We start from the raw sequence: 14,910 nt of genomic DNA, 5'->3' as shown, positions 1-14,910 counted from the left end.
AGAGCCCTTGACTTCACTCAATCTACCAGATGTTAATGCCAGGATGCTACCTGTGCTGCTGCCCAGCCCAGCCAGCTCAGCCACCTAGGGCCAATGGCCAATCCTATCATGTACTTCAACAGTTGAAAACAAGTCTCTAGCACAAGTTACTTTCCAAAGACAGAAAAGCAGAGAACTTTCATGCTTTCAGCACTAGAGAGAAGGGATTTGATTACAAGAGATCCACAAAACCATTCCCGGGTTTGTGCCAAGGAGGTAACATCACATGCCATCTACAAGGAGAAATTTGCTTAGAAGAACTTCATTCTGAAGCACACTGGTCCTGGCACATCATCCATGTAAATGTTGGGCCCAGCTCTCAGTTGGGCTCGCAGTTTTTCTTCTGAACTGCTAAGACGGGTTGAATGATAGGCACTTGGTCTTAGACAAGGTGAAAGAAAGCATAAACATCATGGAAGCCATGGAACACTTGGGTCCCAGGATAGCAAGTCCGCATCGAGAGGCTCACTATTGCTGAATATACAACTCTCATAAGCTTCTTTTTTTTTTTGCTTTGTTTTGTTCTGGTTCTTGTCTTAACCACCAAACAAATCATTTCTCTGTAGCTAGTGGGGGCACCCCCAAATCCTCTCTGCTCTCATACCTTATAATCTTTGTGCTCTCACTTGATACAATATTTTGGGGATTTCGTTTCTCTCTTCCTTCTACAAGTCTGGCTAGATTGAAGAATTAAGTTTATGATTATGAACTAAAAGCTGGGCTGGGGGAAAAAAGGAAAGCATTCAAGCACTGAGGAGCCACAGTCAATTATATATGACTTAGCAGCCACTACTGTGGAGGTGTAGAGAGCTTACAATATGATATCCCAGAAATAAAAAGATACAGGCTTACAACCAAGAATGAATTACCCAACAAAACTCAGTATACGTGGGGGAAATGGACTTTTAATGAAACAGATGACTTCCTGATGAAAAGACCAGAGCTGTGTAGAAACTTTGAAGTGCAAATACAGGAGTCAAGAAAAATATAAAAAAGTATACATGAATAAACAATCTTAAGGGACTAAAGATTAAACTGTTTACCTCCTTCTAATATGAGGAGGTGATACATGGTCTTCTCTGAACCCCACCACCATCAGAGGCCATAGAAGGAATCTAGACAGAAAGCCTGCAAGTGTTTCTGTTATTTTTTGACAAAGAAGAGTGGGAAAGGAGAGAAAGAGGAATACGCTAGGTGAAGAAAGGGAGAGGAAGGTTAGAGCACATCATCTCACATAATCGGGAGGCACAAGTAGAAGACTGTGCAAACGAGGGGGGGGACAGAGTTGGGTACAGAGATACATTCCACTCAACAGAGAGTTGAATCAAAAGAAGAGAAGAAATATGAGAGGAAGGCATGTTAAGGGTTAATTGGTCCTAAGCAAAACAAACTCCAAATAAGGATTGGAAACTAAAGTGGTGCCCATCAACTGGAGAATGGCTGAACAAGTTGTGATGCGTGAATGGGTTAGAATACTGTTGTGCTATCAGAAACGATGAAGGGGATGGTTTCAGAAAAACCTGAAAAGACCTGTGTGAACCGATGCAGAGCACAGCTAACAAAACCAGGAGGACACTATATACCATGACAATACTATCACAAAGACAGTTTTGACTGGCCTAACGAAACGTATTTGTCCACACCCTGACAAAAAGGTGATGGGATCAGAGTGCAGATTGAGAAATGCTATTTTCTGGGCGCGGACAATGCAGGAATTTGTCTTGCTTGACCGTCTTTGAAGTGGAAGTTTTGTTTTTCTTTCGCAGTCGGGGCTGAGAGTGAGAGAGAAGGTAGATTTTTGTTGGTTAAGAAAAATTTAATTTGAAAAGAGGGAGAAGTTGCTGTGGACTTCATGGAAGAGATGAGATTTAAGGTGGGCTTTGAATGATGACTATGACTCGGATCATGAGAGGAAGGGAAGCAGTATTCCAGGAAATGGGAATGATTGGAGCAAGGATGTGGCAAATAAAGAGGTGCAAAGGCTATATTCAGAAACTCAGAAAGTAGCAGGGACAGGGACCTATGATATTCTAAACTACACTGACACTTTTTTTTATCTTCAATATTTTAGAAGCTTCAAAAGATCTTTGATACGTATGTGCTCCCCCTACTCATGCAGCTCTTGACTCTTAGTGGATAGTTTAATTTTTTACATCTATTTGCAGACTGTATCCTAATATGTGATCTTTTTTAAAAGTATTTTTTTCTGAACTTAACAAACTCACTCTCAAAGTGAATATTCTCGATATACAAAGTAGATCAGAAAAAGAGGATGTGTGAAACTTCATCTCTCTGACACACATGTCACTGTCAAAGCTGTCCTGGCAGTCTGTCTCTTTCTGAACTTTTCACCTGAGCATTTATTTTGACTTTTCAATGACCCTTTGTTTTTGTTTTTTGCAACACTGTCAGCTGTTACTTTCTCCACCTTCCATTCTTCCCATGGAGAAGGACAAGAAAAACCCAATCTGCGTAAGTCAGTGTAGTCAAGCAAAGCAAATCTCCAAACTACACCTCATCCTGCACCCCGAGTCCATCCCCGCCCCCGCGTTTCAGGATTGCTCATTGGCGGGCTTCCTCATTGCTCCTTTTCATTGATTGGAGCTGTTAAGCCTTTCAAGGGTTGTTTTTCTTTACAGTGTTGTTACTGTACACATCACACTCTTTGTTGGCACTTCTAGAGCAGAATGGGGTTGCAGAGCCTAGGGGGAGACCCTTCAGTTGAAACCTACTTTTTAATTGCTAGGTCCATGCTGGGTTCCTAGGGGGGGAAACACCCTTGAAGCTGGAAGAAGGTGAATTTTGCACAGATAACAGATTGCTGCTTCATAGGATTACAGATTTCGTCCAGGAAAGGGATCAGAGTGAGATCATCTAGTTGAAACCCCCTCATCTTAGAGGAAAGGAAACCAGCTCAGAGAGGGAAGGGAATCTGCCTAAGGTCACCTCAGGTCATAGAAAATTAAAAAGAGAAAAATGAAAACGGAAAGTAGATAGTAGAGATGCTTCTCCTGTGGTCCTCTTCCATCGTGACCTGCTGCATTTTACACATTGTGACTGCCTGGAATGTATCACCGAGGCGAGGCAGTGCTGTGGATCTTTGCTGGGTCTAGAGTCATAAAGATCTGAGTTCAAATCCAGCCTCAGCTAGCTGTGTGACCTTGGGCAAGTCACTCCACCATTTGCCTCAGTTATCTTTATCTGTAAACCGGGGATAATAATAGCTTAGAGTCGATGAAGAATAACATGACTTCTGAAGGAGGTTTGAAAACTGATTTAGTCACAGTGATAGTATACTGGGAGGCCCCTCCCCACTCTCCCACCCCAAAGGTGAAGCAGCTGCCTACTCCAGTCAGCTTAGAAGGCCCATGGGTGTGTGTGTGTGTGTGTGTGTGTGTGTGTGTGGTTAAAAACCATTCTATTAAAACGGTGGGTTTTGGTTTGGGGAGTGAGGATATCTTCATAGTCTCTGACAGCTCTGCAATTATTAATTATTGAATTAACAGAAGCCCTTGGGAAACCCCAAATGTGGCACTGATTTGTGGTGTTGAGTGCTGCCAGCACTACAGACCTTTACTCCCTGGTGCCATCAAACAGCGTAAAACAGAATCAGAGGCATCCATTGTTTCATTCGATCCTGTGGAGCAGGGGCAGCCTCGGGATTCTCACCCTCATTTGATGGTTGAGAAGACCTCTCTGTAGCTCAATAAATGGGTACCATGGCTCCATCTTGTGTCCTAGCATCAGAACAGAGTTCTGCCTTTGGCACATCAAGACCAACCCTCAAGCCCCCAGGAAGCCCTCCAGGACTTGAAATCCCAGTTAATGGCCTCGTGGTGTCCAGACCTGGGAATGCCCGAGACTGGTACTCTATCCTCTGAATGAGCCCACCGTGAATAGTCTGCCCCCAGGCTCCTGGGCTATCCATCATGGATGTTAGAGGGGTCTTGTGAAAAGCTATCATATATGGAGGAGAGGGAAGGAGGGAGGTAGGGATGGTAGATTGGGTGCATCTAGTCCAAATCCATTTTCTAATCCAGAGTTGTGACTTCATTAATGTAAGGAACTTCTGGTATGGGAACTCCCTCTGCTGATTGCTGATCTGCAGTTTCTCTGTAGCCTGGGGCCCAGAGTGAAGGGCCCTGTCTAGAGTTAGCCAGCAGGCTCAGAGGGGAGCTTTGGCTCCGAGGCCATCCTTGTAGCTGTGTCACTACAGTTTCTCATCAGTTTGGGGTTTTGTTTTTTAGTATATACATATCTATATATTTTTTAAAAATATGTATACGGTGTATGTACATATATATCCATCTCAGCTAAACCTTGAGCCACTCCCCGAAATAGAGGACACTTGGAGTTCTGAAATTCAGAGTCAAAACTAGAATTCATTGAACAAACATAAAGTGCCCAAGCCTGGCTATGTCAGCTGCAGGAAGAAGGTTCAGTGCTGCCCACGGTTAGGAGAAGAGGGAGGTGGGAGCCCAGGCCCAGCCCTTCTTCTGGAAATGGTTTTGTGTGAGTCTCGTGTAACAGAAATAGCTGATTAACACACTTCCCTTCCCCATAACTCACCTATTATAAATTGATTCTACAACTTTTTGGTCACTTTTTTTTAAAAAGATTGTATTGGCTTTTTCTTTGCAGTCTTTTCAGGGAAGCCAGGGACGAGCCTACCTCTTTAATTCTGTGTAAGTATCTGTGGTGTACCTGTCTTTGCCAGCAGCTTTCTCAGATTCCGTGTCAGACTATCTATTGTTTTGTGTGTTCATTTGATAGCTTTTAAGTTTATTAAAAGTTGAGATGGGCCACAAAATAGTTCTGCTAAAGGGTTCTGTGTCCAGATGATTTTCCCTTCCATTTTAGAACTTCCCTGAGAACGTGACCATTTGTAAGGCCTACCCCCCCAGTCTATACTGTCAAAGATCTGTGTTCTCACTGGTGGCCACTTTCCTTCTACCAGGTAGATTTCAACCCCCCTGTGTTTAAGGAGCCTTTGTAAGTAGCCGGGACCAAAACCATTCATCCCCTGGTGGCCAACGTTCTGGAAATGAGGCTAGTCTGGTAGGGGAGGGCAGCAGACACAATCCATCCCTGGGCCCTCTCCACTGGAGCATGTGGTCACTGGCACAAGCCTCCAGGGTTGCCTGGTGTCAGGAGGAGGCAGTGGAGGGATAAAGCTGCCCTGGGAGATAGGTAGCCAAGGAGGAAACAGGCTCAAGGAGGGCTGGAAAGGGACTCGGTGAAGGACGCATGGCTAGGGACCATTTTCTAGGACAAAGTTCCCTAGGGATAGTGAGCGTGATGTGGGAATCCCCGCCCACACCGTGATAAGGCCCACAACAAGGCTGTTTTGTATTTACTTCTCTTTGGGGCCAACCCTGAGTTTTGTTCCCCCATCAGCTGAGGGTTTGCATCTGCCTTAAAAATCACCAGATCCTGAGAGCATCTATGTCTGTTCTTCATGGAACAGATCGACCCCAGGGGGCTCATGGTGTTAGGATGTTTAGGTCTTAGAATGATCCTGGAATGTAGGCTTGTGTTGAGCCCAGTCTAGAACATGAATCAGACAAACCACGCATGCCTTGGCTGATGCAGTTTAGGGGTCTGTGTTCTACGGCTGATCTAGAAGTGGCAAGTGGCAGGATCCTGCCAGCTCTGATGATTAACTTGGTGTGTCTTTGGCCACGAAGTCTACTAAAAATGGTACTTATTCGTGGGCCTTCATGGGCAAACGATTCCTCACCCATTGGCCAAGCTTCCAGTAATGAGGCCCTCTGGGTACTTGTTCGTCGGCTACAAATTCAACCTTTTTTCCATGTCTCACATTTCTCTGGTACAAATTAGGCTTCGATGTCGGAGCAGATTTGAAAATTGTTTCAGCCCTTTCTTTGGGCAACGATGTTGTGAAATTCAAGAACTGTGTGTTTAAAAGAATGTAAGAAATCCTTTAAAAAAACTGTCCAGCTGTTTTACCAACAGATATTTGTATTCTGGAGAATGCTGTGCGGCCATCAGCAGGCCGTGTCACTGCTCCCCTAGACCACAGCCTTCTCTATAAAGAAGGGATTGGATTCAGTGGTGTCAGCTTTGATCCCTTCCCCTTCCCACTCTGACATTTCCTTGGGCCCTTCAGTGGCAGCATCATTCCTGAACCAGAGGGTTTCAGTGTTTCCTGGGCATACTCAGGATGGTCATACTGAGCAAGACCAGGGGCTGTGCTGGACCCTAGGACACGCCTGGGCTTCCAGAGCCACAATGACCTTTTGTCCTTTTTGAGCCACTGATGACAAATCTTTTGGTGTGTGTTGGTCACACACTTGACTTGTTATTGAAATCAGGCATCCTGCAAGATATGTCTCCATGGCCCAGAGGCAGCTGTTTTGAGATGAGAAAAGGACACTTGTGTCGCATTCCCTGAGGAAACAGGAGGTTTCTCTGAAAAAAAAAAAACCAAACCAAAAGGTGTTCTAGGGTACAAAGACTGAGAATGGAAGCCTTCTTCTGGGCTTCACTGCCTCTGACTCCCTGGGACCAGTCATCACCCTTCTCTACCCTCAGTTTCTCCACCTGCCAAAGGAGGCCATAGGACTAGATCCCCTCCAGGGGCCCTCCCAGCTCTGCCATTCAGCGATTCCAGGCCTGGGCCAGTGGGGGAGGAGAAGCCTGGAGGCAGGTCTCTCTCAGGCTTGGGATGGGGCTGCACTCTCTGAGCTTCCCACAGACGGCTCTCCCTTCGGAGGACAAGTCATTCCACCCCATCTGGACCTTGATTTCTCCCTGAAATGCTGTCCTGTTCGTAAAAATCATTGGCGTTCCCATGTGTAAAAAACTGAATGCTCATTTGGTCACTGCTTCTATGTCCAGTTCAGCTGAAAGTCAGCGAAGCCTTTTGTTCATCCCACCTCTATAAGGAAGTTGACTGAGTCTCAGAGCTGTTAAATGACAGAATAGTGGACATTCACCGCCACCCCCCCCCATAATAATGATGATGGCAAAGTATAGTGTGATCTAGGGTTTGCAGAGTGCTTGTACTGTCTCATTTGAGCCTCATGAGGCCCCTGTGAGGCCCCTCCAGCCAGATACTGCAGAGGAAGACCAAGTGGTACCCATCCCTTAATCTGTGGGGATCACAGGGCCTCCTAGGGGTCAGACTGTAAGGAAGACCCAAGTGATGGCCCCTTAGGATGGCAGTAAGATCACAAGGCTCCCGAGACAGGGCCAGAAGTCCCATGTGATGTCCCCTTAAGAAGGCCGTGCAGACCACAGGGTTCCCCAAGGAAATCCAGAGTGGTAGCCCTCTTAACACTGCAGTGGGGATCACAGGACACCCCAAGACAAGATCCAGGAGTAAGCTGCCTGTTGCTTCCCTTCACCTGACCTTAGGAAAATCCATGTGATTTGCCCATTCACAGCCAAAGAATTCAGGACCAGAGTGGGCAGAGGAAGGCATTTTATTACACTCCCTGAGAGAGCAGGTGTAGTGCTCACAGGAACACTTGCACTGATACAGCTGCAGGAGCAGGGGTAACCATTCCCTCCACTCCTGCTAGAGTCATGGTTAGTTTACAGTCTTTGTTTTTTACATAGTTTCCCTAGGTTATATAGTTTATATAAATAGGATAATAAGGATACAGAAGCAAAAGTGAAGTTAATTAGATTTTCCTTATCTTAGTTTAGCATTAAACTATATTCTTTTACTTCCCCTACTTTCCCTCTTTAACATATGCAAATTATGGAAATCAGTAGGCCTGGATTCTTGACCAAGACCAGACCCTAGATAAGCTTGAACTGGTTCAAGTGGGTTTGGCCTCTGTAATTCCCCAGACTGCCTTCTCAAAAAGTATGCACATGCTTACAAGCCTCTGACCTCTCACCTGACCGACCTTGAGGCCTGGTCTCTGCTAAAGCTGGGTTGGGGGTGGGTGGGGAAGCACACCTTTAGTTCTGTGGAAACAAAACTCCTCCTCCCATTTCTTACAATTGGGCTACACCAGTTTAGTCAACAAGTGCTTTTGGAACAGTCCCTGTGTGCCAGGCGCCGCAAGCTCACCAATGCACCAGACGCATAGATGGCGGGAAAAGCTCAATACATTGCCCAACAGGAGTGACCCTGAAGGCCCACTTGGCTAAACTCCCCATTTTCCAGATGGGCCAAAGAAAGCCCAAAGAGGAGTCGATTCTTAATGTCTCGTGGTGAGCCCCAGATCTCAAGCCCGGGGCTGCTGACTCTTGGTCCAGCAGTCTTTCCTGGCCACCCACTTGCAGGAGGCATCAAGTCTCCCTCTGTCTGTGTCATCCCCTAGAAGCCGCCTCTCCCCCCCATGTAGCAACTGCTGGGCTGCATGATTCTGAGACCAAAGTAAACACAAGAAGTGATTTCAACAAATCTGTAATTGGAAGTCTCACTGTTTCACCTTTTATTGGGGCCCACAAGCCCCGTTGTCGTTGAATACTGACTTCTTCAAAGCCAGTTTTATTCAGAAAACCCCCTGTGATGCTTATAAGCTTCTCCCTTTTCCTGCAGGGTAAACGTGGGCTGTGGCCCAGCAGAGGAGAGGGTCCTTCTCACTGGCTTACACGCAGTAGCAGATATCTATTGTGAAAACTGTAAAACCACTCTGGGCTGGAAATATGTAAGTGACTGTCTGAATGAGGTGATTTTTATTAAGGACTTTGGGGTTCCCCGGGGCAAGACATAATGAAGCATTTCATACATGGACGAATATGTGCATATGTAAATAGACAGGAATATACAGATCACTATCATGATTTTTAAAAAATGTTACTTCTGAAAGTAAAGTAGAGCCCATCAGCTAGAGGAAAAAAATGCTGTAAATACAGTTTCTTCTGGAATAAATAAAACGCTCTGGGCTGTATTCATAGATTGTAGACATCTACAACTACCATTCGACTGTCACTTGCTATCAGACTATGTGAAAGGCTACTGCCCTAATGAGCAGAACATGGAAGGTCCAGCTTCCAGCCCTAAATGATCCTGGGTCTAAGTCATTGAGTTCAAGGTTCCATTCATTTTTCAGTCGAGTCCAACTCCTCCTGACCCCGTTTGGGGTTCTCTTGGCAAAGATATCAGAGCACTTTGCTGTTTCTTTCTCTAGCTCATTTTACAGGTGAGGAAACTGAAGCAGACAGGGTGAAGTGACGTGCCCAGGGCCACTTAGAGCTAGTAAGTGTCTGAGGCCCGATTTGAACTTAGGTCTTCCTGACTGCAGGCCTGGCACTCTCTTCACTGTGCCACCCAGCTGCCTAAGAACTTAAGTTACCTAGTTGGCAGATTGCAAGGCCTGAGGATCCCCCGCATACATTAGAGGGTGGAAGAAGACTGAGCTCATGCCTGTGGACAGGGTGACTTGGCTCCCCACCGCCGTGAAACCTGGGCACAGATTGTTGCTTCAGGTGAGTGGGGCATGTTGTGTACGCTGCTTTGTCCACGAAATAGTCCATGGTGCTCGATACAGGGCTGGATACATGCAGGGCAGATTGAGAACCTGTTGTGTGTAGGACATTAGATAGGACTGGGATCCCATACAAAGAGATGTAAGCCCTGGCCCCTGCCCTCCAGAGGCTTACCATCTGTTAAACCTGAAAATTTGGTTGAAGGAAACAACAGAGCTAGGTGATAGAAAAATCCATGTTGTTTATTATTTTCTCCTAAAGCATAGCGGAGCTAGCTTACTTGTACGTACAAGGAGTCAGAGTATAAACTCTGGCTGTCTGAACAAAGCAATGAGAAAACTTATATATGTTATTTTAGCAGAGCTAGCAAGCCTGTATTACCTCACGTTTATGACCCCCATGTATGTTTAACCATGATACAAGAAGAGGATTTTCCTTAATGGAATAGAGTTGTAAAGGATGTTGACAAAGGTCAGTTGAAACTACAGCCCAGCGTCTCCGTGTCTCGTTACATTCCATAACATAGTATGTACCTGTAGAATATTAAGCAAGGTAATCTCTCTCGGGGTTAGGGTAATGTCCTTAATGATCTGGCCTTGTGACAGAGGTAAGGGTATTGCCTGAGCAAACTTTTAGAGAGAACAAAGAAGCCCAGGTCCTGGATCTTCATCCAGTTACTCATTAATTCAGACTCTGGGTCTACTTGAAATTAGAAAATGATATAAAATAGTATAATATTTTCCACACATCTAATTGGGAAAAGGAAGCAAGTGAGAATGATGTAACAGCTGGACCTTCTGGCTTCCAATCCTGCCCCTGCGGCTGTGTAAGCCTCTGAGATTCCGATTTCCTCCTCCGTAAAATGAGAAGGTTGGGCTACGGGATCCCTTAGGGGCCTAAAGTCTCCCACTGTCCTATGGAATCCTCTGAAATAGAAATGAGTTTAGATTTTATTCCTGTGAAATGATTGTAAATATTCTGGAAGCATCATGAAGTGATACGAATCTATTTTTATACGTATGTAGAGATCATCAAAACATGGCTTACATTACCAAGACGGTATGGAAGAGTGTATGCGAGTCTTCCCCTCCCCACTTCCCTTCCAGCTCCTCTCTCTCTGTCTTGTATACCCTTGGGCATTCAGGTTGTCCCTTCCACTAAGCTGCAGCCAGGGATGATTTTTCTTCTTTCTTTGTATCTCCAGCATTAGCACAGAGCCTGGCCTATGGACTAAACATATGGTGACCAGAAGGCCACCTTCTCCCTGGGCCTCTCACCCATCAAGCCACAAGCATTTAAACATTAAGCACTTACTGTGTACCCAGGTGCCAGGCTGAGCAGGTACAAGCAGAAAGAAAGATAGCCCCTGCCTGCCAAGCACTTACATTCTAATGAGGAAATAGATATCCTAAACGGAAGCTGCAAGGGTGGCAGGAAGTGAGGAGAAAGTCCAGGAGGAGGGTCAGGAGAGGAGCCAGCCCGTGGGCTTCGGGCCAAACTCCTGTGTCAGAAGAGAAGTTGGGATCAGCTCATTTTGATCTTCCTTTTATAGATGGGGAAGCCGAGGTCCAGAGAGACTTCCTTGGCTCACAGCGAGTTAGTGGCAGAACTGGAACTTGAGCCCAGGGCTCCTGACTGCAGACACATCTGTACTGTCCTAGGTCTCCGAGCCTGTTTCCTGCTCTGTAAATTGGGGGTAATCTTGGTCTTTAGGCTTCCAAGACTTTGCTTTCAGGTGTAAATGAGTGTAAGGGAGAAAGCCACAGAGACAGTTGGTGTTCTTGTAGTCATCGCTTGCTAGCGGGCATGTGTGAATGGCTTGTGGCTCCAACCTTCCCTGTCTTCCTTTCTCCTGTCCAGGAACATGCCTTTGAGAGCAGTCAGAAGTACAAGGAGGGGAAGTTCATCATCGAGTTAGCTCACATGATCAAGGACAATGGTTGGGAGTGAGCGGAGGGCGGGCAGCCAGAGTCCACTGGCCCCCGGCCTCTGCCAGGCAGATGAACGCAGCTCGAAGGACCTCTGACGGGCCCAGGTTTGCCGTGGACAAAGGCAGCCCGACGGTTGTCACCTGGGGTTTCCAGTGGACTTTTTTGCTCCTCTCTGGTCAAATGAACTAAGTGGGAATTACCTCTCCTGGTCACTTCTTACTGTGACCTTGTGCTGTTTGAGCTGGTCCCTAAGACACACTAGCAGAAAGTGGCCCGGAGTCTCTGGGATGGGGACAGGGATGGATGGAGACTCCAAACCCCGAATGTGGGGCAGTGAAAGGGCTCAGGATGGCCACTAACACCTCTCCCCGATAGCATCACCGGGGGTGCCAGCAGTGCTCCCGTTGCCTCCTTCCAATGAAGGCCGACTACTCTTCATTTTGTCTCAGTTTTTTGTTCCTCTTCCTCCCCACCCCCACCCCCCCAAATCCAGAGGATATTGGTTGTATTTTATATAGCCGTTAACAAGGAAATATATTTAATGGAAGCATCTGCCTTGTTCCAAGAGTTGTCCCAAGCCACTGCCCGCGGAACCAGAGAGGGCGCCGGCATGGAGCCCCATCTCCACTTGGATACTGACGCGGTACCTTTAATGGGGACCGCGGGGATGCTGACTTATTCCGTGGCTGGCTCCCCCTGGTGGCAGAGCTGAATGCACTGGAGAAAGCAAAGGGAAGCAAAGCAAAACAGAATTCTTCGTTGATCTTTTACTCTTGGTGTACTTGAAAAAAGATGGTTATTTTTCCACAGGAGAGGGGCTGGGCTAGACAGGAAACCCTTCAGAAGTACTTGAGAATTGTTCGTTTTAATTTTCTTCAAAAGTTTAAATTACAAGATAGTTGAAAATTTTTAAATAAAAAGGGTGTTTGGTTTGCTGGATAAATCATCCCCTGAAGCATTTTTCTAATAAAATTAATAGGAAATCACCCCTTTTCCTCCTCCTCCTCCTCCTGCTCCTTTTCTCCCCAGTCGCTTTGAAACCGGATTGATGTGAACAGGCATGTTTTTCAAGGCTCAGAAAGGCTGTGCACATCTTCAGAGTTGATGGGTGAAATTCTCCAAGGGAAAACTCCTTCACCTCTCAGCCCCTGGGTTCCTGTCCTCAAGCTGCTCACCCCTCTGCAGGGCTAGCCTCCACACGCCTTGGACCCAGGCCCTAATTGTTCTCTTTGCCACCTGCACAACTTTTGTCTGGAGCCTTTGCTGCTGTGGCTGCCCTTGTCCCAGGGGAGCCTGTGCCAGCCCTTCCCAGCTCCAGTGACTCATCCTGCCTTTAGCATTTGATCTAATTGGATGCCAGGAAAGGAAGGAGGCTCCAGATGCCTGGTTTAGGAAGAGCCTTGCCCAGTCATCTGGGAGCTCTGGGCCTTTTTTGCCAACACTGTGCAATTCAGGCAGCCCATCCAGCACAAGTAAGGAGGAGGGGAAGAGTGTTTTGGACCACACTTAGTTCTTGGAAGAATCGATTCTGAGTAGCTCAGGGGGAGTCGGGGAAGAATGCCCAGTTATGGGTTAGCACTGGCAAAGTATTCTTTCCATTCCGCCAAATCAGTGCCAACCTTGACCCCCTGAGCTGGTGACACAGAGGTTGGGAGAGAGATGCTTGGTCCCTTTGACCCTGTGGTCAAGCATTTTGGGCCAAGCATACAACCTATGAAGGTCATCAGCTGCCATGCCTAATGACCCTGCAGATGGCTCCCAGTATGGATGGCCTGTTGCTCATTCCCAACGGAGAATATGTTCAACCAGCTAGCTGAGATTGCCAGCCAGACATCCGAGACATCCACTCTTAAATAAACGCTTGAATTTTCAACGTAAAGAAAATTTTTCAGCAAAATCTTTTAAGCTCTCAATGTATCGAGGTGTTGGCCCACACAAAGGACCAGCCAAGGGCAGTCTGGCCCTCGGGTGCCCGAGCAGCCTTGTCTTCAGTGCACTTGTTCGTATTTCAGAATATATCAAACTGTTTAGGGTTCAATGACCTGGATTCTCTTGCCACGGAGTTGCGAAGGTCCGAGATGACCCGTGTAGCTGCCTTCAGTGCCTCTCACAAGCTGAGGAACACATTAGACCTCGGCTTGGTGACTGGTGTGAGGAGATGAGTAATTAATACTAATGAATGGTGGCACTTTCTTGCCTTTCCTTTCCCACCCCTGGGGAGGCTTGGTGACGGTCCTGGAGAAGATTCTGTTCCAGAGGCAGCACAGAAGGCTGATGGGGGATTTGGGCGGAGGGAGGGTCCAGATTCTGGGGATTTAGGAAAGAGGCCAGTCTGGTTACTGAGCTTGCTTTCAAAAAATTATTTTAACCTTACTTGAAGAGAGAATTTTACTATGTGTTTTTCTTCTAACCAATTTTTGTACATATATTAAGATTATATTTAAAGTTTTTATCTACGTTCTGGGTGAGTTTACTTCCTCTCTAACGTGAGCACTTTTGTGACTTGTACTGTCCATCTTCTCTGTGGTATAACACACGCGCACGTGCACACACACTTTTTACTATTGGTCATAACATTGACATTCTTTTATAATTGAGACCACAGCTTTTACAGTTGTTTTTTGTCGGTGGTCACATTTTGCCAGGCGCTAGCCTCCTCGGACTGGGAGCTAAGGAAGCGCCGGCAAATCCTGACTTGTACGGGAATGTTTTTTTAGGCCTTGTTGGGCCTCCTGACCCGACAGCTTTCAGCGTCTAGAGTCTTGGGTTTACTGGAAACTTGTGTCTTACACTTCCTTCCTTGGTGAACAGTGGGCAGGGGGGAGCGGGTTGTGACCTTTGTCACAAGCTGCTCATCCAATCGAGTTGGTTCCTAAGCTTGCTTTGATTCAGTTCTTCTCTTAGACGCAGTCCTCCCTTTCATCTCTTGATGGATCAGAACGGGTCTGAGATGCCCCTTTGGCCAACTTTATGGCAACGTCCCCGACGTGGTGCATTTGTATAACCTTGGTGCTTATGGGGACCTTGTAACCCAGTGTCTGGGGAACACGTTTTACCCTGGGCACTTGGGCCAGGGCTTGTATTTTTTTACGATGCATTTGTCTAACGGAAAGGGGGAGCCTGTGGCTATCCCCTACCCCTGCCCTCCCCTCTGGTGGCCTGCTTGCCCCATTGGTTCCTGGATATCCCCAGCATCACCGGGGGCTGCAGGCTTTGGTCAGGAAAGGTGGGAGCCTTTCTGTGGGCTGCCCCTTAAGAGCTCTGAACATGTAATAGCCGTCACAGAATTGGTCATTTCCCAGTGACCCAAAGGCCTAGAATGTTGGATTCCTTCACTGCTGTAACTTTGGGTTGTAATGTTATGAAACCCATCTTTTTTTTTTTAAACAAAGGCTTTCATCTCCTGTAGCTTCAGCCAGCTCTGCGGTTGGGTGGGCACCGAACGTCCTTTGTTTGGGGTCATGGTTGACTGGATCTGTTATTCCAGATATCAAAATAAAGCTTTTGGTTAACACACAATGAGTTCCTT

General features: G+C 46.7%; 1 protein-coding gene across 1 annotated transcript in view; it reads left to right on the top strand.

Annotated features, from left to right (window-relative positions):
- The window catches only part of YPEL1 (yippee like 1), a 42,389-nt gene extending 27,489 nt beyond the window's left edge, over nucleotides 1–14,900 (top strand). Inside the window, exons 3-5 of the mRNA XM_036740884.1 lie at nucleotides 4,681–4,724; nucleotides 8,561–8,669; nucleotides 11,311–14,900. Of these exons, the coding sequence (XP_036596779.1) occupies nucleotides 4,681–4,724; nucleotides 8,561–8,669; nucleotides 11,311–11,400 (243 nt within the window). The 3' untranslated portion in view covers nucleotides 11,401–14,900. The remainder of the gene's footprint in view (nucleotides 1–4,680; nucleotides 4,725–8,560; nucleotides 8,670–11,310) is intronic.
- Nucleotides 14,901–14,910: the final 10 nt, after the last annotated feature.

Source organism: Trichosurus vulpecula, chromosome 1, assembly GCF_011100635.1.
Source record: "Trichosurus vulpecula isolate mTriVul1 chromosome 1, mTriVul1.pri, whole genome shotgun sequence".
Lineage (NCBI taxonomy): Eukaryota > Metazoa > Chordata > Mammalia > Diprotodontia > Phalangeridae > Trichosurus > Trichosurus vulpecula.
This window is presented reverse-complemented; position numbering and strand designations above follow the sequence as displayed.